Genomic DNA, 8,014 nt, shown 5'->3' with positions numbered 1-8,014 from the left:
TGATACAAGGTTCGAGCTTTCTGGGGCTGCTGCCGCGTTTCCCGCGTAGACGCCTGTAGTCCGCGATTTTTCAGCACAAACTTCTCGCCTTTATTTCAGTTGCCGGGGGTAGTTTCCTGCTGTCAGTATCACGGGAACTTGCGGTTTCCCACCCGGTGCACAATACTTCGGTCGCGTGCGCCAGCGACCGTGCGAACATCTCGGCTTCACCTGTAGCTCGTGTATCTAGGAAGTTAGGATGGCCCGGCTCGTGCCGGTCTCTTCCATTTTACTTCCCAGCCGCGACCTTGCAGCAGGAAGAGCCGAGGTTGGAATCTGAGACAAATTCGTGGTATTCGACAACGGAGAGTCTACGAGAGGAAATTGCCGAGAAGGAGAAGCAGCTCCTGGAGGCACTCAGTCACTGTGACAAAGATGTTTTGGAAAATGAAGCGCTGGTGCAATCTCTCAGCCAAACGAAGGCTTCTGTGGAAGAAGCAAAACAAAGTCTCGAACAGGCTTTGACTCTCCAGGTATTCCAGCATTCTTTATGGCAGCGGGCAGCGTCTTTGGTCAGACAAAAGGCAAAAGAAGCCAATCGAATCACTCCGTTGTGGGAACCACAGCATTCGCGACACAAAAGAGTCTTCCGTCACTGGTCCGTGTGGGAAGATGTGGAGTGCGGCCTGCATCGGTAGGTAGGGACAGTGGCGGCGCGCCGTGTCCGGGCCACCATCAGTACGGACTATACCCGTGTAGGGAGTGTGCACCAGTTACAGTAATCGATGTCGCATCAAGGTGGAGAAGCGTCTCGTTTGCTCAGAAGACCACGGGTAGTTTTGCGTCCACGTAAGGCAGGCTCCCTGGTAGAAACACATCCTGCGCTGTGCCGCCCGCACCTTACGGCAGTAAAGACACGCCTTCAGTGAAAGTGAAGAGCAGGGTGCTTAGGTCTTGCATGCGATATGTTTCTACTTCCATAGGAACTAAGTAGGCGAGGGCTTCAACGTGAACCTGCCATTGAACCGCTCTTCTCCACACGCCTGGTGAAATGCCCTCAGGAGTCTCTGCAGCAGCAGCGGGACCGGTACTATTCGGTGGCGCGGTGTGGCGCAGGGGTTTTTGCACTACTCGAGCTCCTGGGCCAGATCAATCCCGCCTACTCCCTGAGCTGCGAGGCATTTGTCAGCCTTTTTTCGCTCGCCATCTCTTTGAGCGATCCGGCTGAAGCGTCTTCCAGCCTTACAGATCAGCCAGAGCTGTTGCAAAGACGAGTTCTTACAGTATCCTTGCACTACATTCTAGGTTCTGTACTGAGAAAAGATCGCCTGCTGGTTCTTCTTCTCTACGTACGGGCCTTCTGTCTGAAAGACGTGCTTCCGAGCGAGTGGGAGTACCTCTTGCGCTGCTTGAATCCCAACGGCAAGCACTCCCCCTGGCGGGCTGCGCCGACTCGCGTCACCAAAACAACGGCACTATCGTGGATACCCGTAAACCGGAAAGAGTCTCTAGCGAGGTTGCTAGAGTTCATTCCGAACGCTGAAGCGGCGTGGAATCTTCAGGACGAGAATTCATGGAGGAAATGGATCGAACTGCAACACTGCACGGCGGAGATGCCAGAAGCTGCCCAGCGCGTCATGACGCCAGTGCAAAAACTCCTTTTGATTCAAGCTCTCAAACCTCATCTGTTTGAAGCGGCTCTGGAAAGGTCAGTAAACTGAAAAGGCTGGCCCTCTCCAGGATGCTGTCCTTTGCCATCAGTTGCGGCCTTATCACAACGACCGTGAGTCTCACCGTAATGGCTTCACGTGATTCTAGCGCATCCATTGCCTCAGTGGACGGCAGGCCCAAATGTGGTAGCTGCCGGAGTGGGATCCACTCCACCTGAACCACGAGAGAGATTGTACTGAAAAACAGTACAATTGAAGAGAACAAAACACTTCACACATACGCTGGCGCCGGGACAGCTGAACGGACTATCTGGTCCAGCCGCAGAGGTGATGCTTGTCCTTTGTAGCGACAGGGCACGACCCGCTCAAGTTAGACGGTCTCTCAGCTTGGCGGGGCGCTAGAAACCTCTCCGGAAATGACAGCACTACCTTTCTCTTCGTCTTGGCTGTATGTGCGCTCTTTACGTGAGAGAGTGTATGCAAGCCGGCCCGCAACTTCCCGTTGCTATAACGGTAGGGCAGCTGAGCCACCGGATGGGTCCGCCTGCGCCTTCACTCTCGCCCAGCTAGACAGGTTGTTTTTCCCTGGTGACCGTGCAGCTTGTTGTATGAGAATCTGGGAATCCAGAAAGGGAAACAACGGGCATTCTACTGTTTAAAGGCACTGAGTTCCACAAAGGCGCCAACAGCGCACCGCCCGATCCTCTTCGTGACGGACCCCGGATACGACCCCAGCCACGAAATCGAGCAGCTGTCGAGAGAATTCAGGAAGGAGGGCGGAGAACCGGTGACGGTCAAGTGCATTGCTCTCGGGGGTGGCTTGGAAGAGCAAGCTACTGCGGTAGTTATGAAGGCCGCTGCCGAAGGCGACTGGGTTTTTGTCAGGAATCTCCACTATGCGCCCAACTGGCTCCTCGCTGCCGAACAGGCCCTCAAGGGAACGGAAAAATGTGACAGCTTCAGGTGTTTCCTGAGCACCGAAGCTGCTGAGCACTTAGCAGACAACGTTCTATACTCCTCAGTCTTCAGGGTGAGCGCGGCAGGAGCACGTCCAGCTATCTTGATGCAGCCCCCTCTCCCGCTATCAGGCTGGCACTGTTTGTCGTAGTTTCTTGGCGATCTCAACAGCTTTCGAGACAGGCTGTCAAATCTGCTGCCCTCTTCACCAGCCACCAACGCGGTGATCTAACGGCCAAACCGAGTGAAGGTGACCCCGGGGGTTCGCCGTGAGCCTGTCCTACATTGTCAGCAGCAATTGCCGTGTACAAGGTCCACGCGTGGTATTTGTGTTGCTGTTGGGATGTGCAAGAAGGAGGACCGGACAACGAAGCAGTCGCCCGTCTGACTGCGAGCCCACCGCAACAGCTGCAAACTCAGGCAGCCAAGCGCTTGTGTGAGTCCGGCAAGTTGGCCTGCAGACAAGAAAAGGCTTTTTTTCGCTGTCTCTCTGTCACTACTACAGATTACGTGTGAGGCGCCCGATAGCCTGAGTGGAAGCATCCTTCAGGTTCTATCGGAAGTCTCAGAGCCGGTCGGGGGCAGCTGCCTTATTGACGAAAGTGTCGACACTTCCAACAACTTACATTTCCTACATTACCTCTGCGCCAGTTTCCACGCCGTTGTCCGACAACGACTCCAGTACGTGCCGCTCGGCTGGAGTTCCTCCTACGAGTTCCCGCTGGCAGACGCTGTTACAGCCTGTCGGGTTGCACGCACGCTCCTCGTTCGCCACACTGGCGAAAGCGGAGTGTCGTGCAGCCCGCAAAACGTTACCACGGATGCCTCCACAGCGGACGCAGCCCAGCTACGAAGAAGAGGTACCTGGCTACAGTCGCTCAAGGGAATCATGAGAGAAGCCATTTACGGAGCCAGAATAGACAGAACAGTTGACGCCCAAGTCTTGAGCGGCTGCTTGGAAGACATATTCTCGTTGCCGTGGTATCGATGCGGAGCTTCCGACAGAGAAGCAGACGAAATGGACGGACTGTCCTCCCGTATCGGGTCCTCAGAGAACTTCTCCAAACATACGGCAGCCGAGGAGCTCCTCCTCGTGACTGGAAAGGCTCCTCACCAGGTTGACGACAGTCACATGCAGGAGAGGCTGGGCCTTCCAGCAAACGCAGAACGGTCGGTTTCGTTCAGTCCTCTCAGAAATTAGAAGGGAAGCGGCACGCAGTGGTAGAGTAGGACTGATTTGCTTCTCGTTAATCTGATCTCTATAGGGCCTCTGCACAACAGATGATTGTTGTTAACTTGTTACCTCTGGCGAGTGCTGCAACCCTGTTGGCCCGACTGGTTCTCCGAAAGAGCGCAGAAAATGGACAAGTGCCTGCCCCTTAAGATCAGTGCCCTCCAACTAAGGCAGTACCCTGTAATGTGAGCTCTCCCCTCAACGTGCCGTCCTCTGAACCGATAGCCAGCTTCTTCTTGGCGGGTCTTTTTCCTTAACTCTTCAAAAGCAACGTGTGCGTCTGATCGGACCCGTGGTTGCTCGAATACAAAATTTTTTGCTTTCTATGTGTGCGCACTTCCACCTGGAGGAAAACGCAGTTTCAACGTGGAGAGCTGTGGCTGCTGGTTACAGGCACACAGACAGGAGCTACGTTGAGCGATTTCAAGTGGCCGTGAGCGGAAAACCAGCCGAGATATTCCAAGAGGTGATCCGTCCTAAGGCCGAAGCGGTCGACCCGAGGCCCGCGAATAAGCCACAGCATTTGGACTTCGTTCAAGACTTTTGCTCCACCTGGAAGAGAATCCATTCTCTACTTGAAGCCTCTCGAGTTGCCCCACAGCCACGAGACCAGGGATCGGAAGGCACAACGGCCAGTTCGACGCAGCTGGGGCCGGATAGGTGTCTCGCTGGCATCATGAAAGAGGAGAAGCGCGAAATCCAAGAGGAACTGAAAGTGTTTCAAGAGGCGTTCGCCGCAGTTGACAAAGAGCAGGCAAGGTCTCTTCTGAATGCTGTTGCATAGTCCTGCACAGAAACGGGCATGAGAGTGCCCGAGGCCATCGCCATGACGGGCAACCCCTTGAGAGGAGGACCAATCTCAGTCGGACGCTGTGCACCGACGACCGTGGTCTTGGATCCAGTATATGCTGCAGTCATACCCGTTCCTGTGAGGACTCACCGAGTAGAGGGAAGCAACCCTTGGCTAGTCTGCGAAAGCAACCTGCGTGAGGCTGTGGATGAAACTAGTAAAGTTTCGCAGATTCCAGACAGATTGTCTTCGGGGTAGAGTGGACAGGGGCCTGTGTCAGTCCGGTGCTGGTTGTAGTTTCGCAAGCCGCAAACCGCCTCAGAAGCCCCAGCTACGATAGAACAATCTTTCTTTGTTTCTGAGGCCAGCGTGTGCCACGCTGCAGGTTTTCGGGCTCTGGTTTCTTCGTAGGTGTTGAAACCTGTCAACGCAACTGAAATGGCACTAGCCAGGCTCCGAGAGACAGCGGTCCGCTTTTCGGTATGCAAACCCTTCAGGCAAGGATCTCAACTTGAGGAAGAGTTGGATGGCTGGAGAGCTCGCTTGCTGCGGGCCCTACGAAGGCTAGAAAGAAGGATGCGACTTCTCCAGGTATTGAAGAGTTACAGGCCAGAAGTCTCAGGCCTTGACGCCCCACCCGAATCCATCGAGGGCGCAAACAGTTTCGTGTGCGGGAGACGCGGTTCTTTCTGGGGCCCAAGATTCGCCGCTCACCTTCATGTGGTCGAGACGCTTTTCGCACTCTCAGGTTATGGATCCGAAGCTTTCCCGCGATGGGACCGCCACTCTGGTACTGCCCACTGACATCGGCTTCTTTCGCCGTCCAGCCGCATTCATCAGCGCAGTTCGGAGCCGCGCAGCAGCGATCCTCGGTGTGCCCGCTGACCTGCTCGATCTCTCTGCTCAGTGCGAGCCAGTGGAGACTCCGCCCCCCGAGTCATCGAGCAAAGCAAAGGAACAAGTCTGTGTTACTGTGACTGGCTTGCTGATAGAAGGGTGTCGTATCGAAGACAGCACAGGTACAGGGTCCCCGTCACGTAGCACTCATCCCAAGTGCGGGTGTCGCTCCACACTGAAGCACCCCTTCACCGGGTCTTACGCTCTATCTGGTCGCGGCTACCAAGGGCGGCGTCTCTCTTTACGAATCGGAAAGCCTTTCGGTTAGGGTCAGAGATGCTTCTTCCAACAAGCGTGCGGTCCGTGATGTGGAACGGCCACGTCTCTATCCGTGAATGAGCGCTTCTAGAGCGCCTCATGCGAGCGGCTGCGTAGCCGGGTTGTCAGTCAGTCTCTCTGGGCTAGGAAACTCCAGACCCGCCCCTGCGGCCCTCCACAGGAGCCCTGCTGTGTCTTCATGTGTTGCAACAGGTTTCCTGACCGCTACCCAGAAGAGTGACCCCCAGTTTTTACCAGTCCCGCAACTGCATCTTGTTTGGAGAAGGTCAGAATGTGCAGGTGATGAGAGCAGCTCCTGCCTGTCACAGCGGTGCAGCTCAACCCTGCAGGTGCCACTCTACGAAGATGTGCAGAGACAACGCTGCATTTGCACGGTGAGTTCGAGCTCAGACATCGGCCACCGCAGAGCCAAAGCACAGCGTTGCCTGTTCAGTGCGGGGCTCCACCCATGCTGGAATCCATTCAGGCAGATGCTTACGCAAGTCGTTTCAGTAGGAAGCGCGCGAGCAAGGGGGCTGACTGAACGTTTGGAAAGTGACTTCTTTGCCTACCCTTACAGAAACGCGTGGGTCCCTGTTGGCAGCAGCGCCACGTTAGGTACAGCTGGCAAGAACCCCACTGGCTACAATGCGACACCCCAGAACGTTATCTCTTGTACGGCCTACCGCGTCTAGTGTCTGATAGCTTGTCAGTTAACCCGCATGACCACAAGGATAAGCGTGACAGGACGAGGTTGCGTCAAACGCGAATAGAGACTGCTCCCCCCTTCTGCTTACCCTGTTTCCCCTTGCAGTTTCCCATGTCTGCCTACGATGCTGAAGCGAGAGCGAAGAATGCACCCGCTTTGTTCATATCTCCGTACTGGCACGGCGTTTAAGTGTGCGCGCGGTAACTGCGCTGAAGCACGGTAGGACTGGAACTGTGGGAGGGAGGATCCAGCGGTTTCCGGCCCGGAACCGTGTAGAACGCTCCCTTCCTGGCTCCTACGAAAGCCGCGGCACCAGCTCGACTAGTTACAGACACCGCACTAGCGACAATGTAAGGCCCAGAAGGTTGCTTCCCCCGTGCTGCGGAAACACGGAGTGCAGCCGATCGTCGTGCGGGCTGAAAAAACTCAGAATGATCCGGGCGGACTTCGTTTCCCCTGCCCACTCCACTCCCGGTGTGGGAGAGGCGCAGGTGGATTACGGTGAACACACGAAGATTTCGCATTACGCGCCTCCGTGATCAGGGCGAGTTGCGCTGTGTCATTTCGCGGTATGGCACTCATCTGTGGGTCGTGTTGACTGAAACCATCCATGCGTTGTGTCGTGTGAACTTCCTGGCCCGAGTGTGGCGTCTATAAAAGACAAAACCTCGCTTTCCCTATAGTCTCGTCGGTTCAGTAGCTTTCAGGAAAGAAAAAGTCTATAGAGATGTAACTATTCTCGCCTGACACCACTTTAGACACGTTCATGGCTCCTTGTCTGCAGTCTAACCCAAGAGACAGACAGATCATACCTACATCAGATGGGGTGCGGACTCGCCGCCAAATAACTGCTCTGGCCAGGCTGGTGGATCTCACCGGTTACCCGTCGTCAATTTCGACCAACTGGTCCAAAATTCCGACCCGGAGGTGTCGTCAGATAAGTCAGTCCAGGCAGGGTTAGTGGTCATTCCTGCACGATTCGTTCGGCCTAGCGGCTCTGATCCGCTCTAGACACCCGAAACGCCTCAACCTTCAGTGGGAATCAGAGCCAAAATGGACCCAATGTCCGATCGGAAAAGGGACCCGACAGGAACTCTCCTATCTAAGTTCGTCTGGTTCCGAGCACAGAGCACTTGTTCAGGGTCTGTCCGAGCCCCATCGTTTGTCACTCAACACGTGCACACGATCGGTTCGAACACACACACACACGAACCCCAGCACCTCTCTCCTTCAAGATGTAAGTTCACAAGCACTTTCTCACTCTGTTATTCACTTCGAAAATCCCTTTTTCAAGTCCTTCTCACTTCCGCATCTCTCCTTCTAAAGGTCTTGAACTCTCTCTTCTCTTCTGCGTCTTTTCCCTCTCTGACTCTCGACTTGGCGTCCGTTGGCCTACTCCCGTTCGACTAGCCGACCCGATCTTCTCGCCGATGGTAGCTGATATCCCAGTTGGCGACTCCCAGAAGCCTCTGGTGGTTCTGTGCATACGAGGGACCGGGTAGTGACGTGATCAGGGGACG

The 8,014-nt window shown here is 55.2% G+C and overlaps 4 protein-coding genes across 4 annotated transcripts; 3 read left to right on the top strand and 1 right to left on the bottom strand.

Moving 5' to 3' along the window:
• Positions 1–281: 281 nt before the first annotated feature.
• CSUI_007510 (cytoplasmic dynein heavy chain 1b) lies at positions 282–2,676 on the top strand (the record flags this gene model as incomplete). Its single annotated transcript, XM_068067655.1, has 3 exons — positions 282–512; positions 1,041–1,687; positions 2,250–2,676. Coding segments are annotated over 3 exons (1,305 nt in total), but the record flags the coding sequence as incomplete, so codon positions are not given.
• Positions 2,677–3,336: 660 nt separating this feature from the next.
• On the top strand, positions 3,337–4,624 carry CSUI_007509 (uncharacterized protein; the record flags this gene model as incomplete). Its single annotated transcript, XM_068067654.1, has 2 exons — positions 3,337–3,776; positions 4,234–4,624. The coding sequence occupies exons 1-2, from the start codon at positions 3,496–3,498 to the stop codon at positions 4,622–4,624; spliced, it is 672 nt and encodes a 223-aa protein (XP_067920371.1). The 5' UTR covers positions 3,337–3,495.
• Positions 4,625–4,838: 214 nt separating this feature from the next.
• CSUI_007508 (uncharacterized protein) lies at positions 4,839–6,683 on the top strand (the record flags this gene model as incomplete). The annotated part of the gene is made up of 5 exons (XM_068067653.1): positions 4,839–4,847; positions 5,042–5,110; positions 5,379–5,649; positions 5,999–6,180; positions 6,600–6,683. 5 exons carry the CDS (start codon positions 4,839–4,841, stop codon positions 6,681–6,683), a joined length of 615 nt encoding a protein of 204 aa, XP_067920370.1.
• An 846-nt stretch (positions 6,684–7,529) lies between these two features.
• On the bottom strand, positions 7,530–8,014 carry CSUI_007507 (uncharacterized protein). The gene has a single exon (XM_068067652.1). The coding sequence runs from the start codon at positions 7,978–7,980 to the stop codon at positions 7,795–7,797; it is 186 nt and encodes a 61-aa protein (XP_067920369.1). The 5' UTR covers positions 7,981–8,014; the 3' UTR covers positions 7,530–7,794.

Source organism: Cystoisospora suis (genome assembly GCF_002600585.1).
Source record: "Cystoisospora suis strain Wien I chromosome Unknown contig_3966, whole genome shotgun sequence".
Lineage (NCBI taxonomy): Eukaryota > Apicomplexa > Conoidasida > Eucoccidiorida > Sarcocystidae > Cystoisospora > Cystoisospora suis.
Note: the sequence above shows the minus strand (reverse complement) of the source record. Positions and strands in the feature narration are given on the sequence as shown.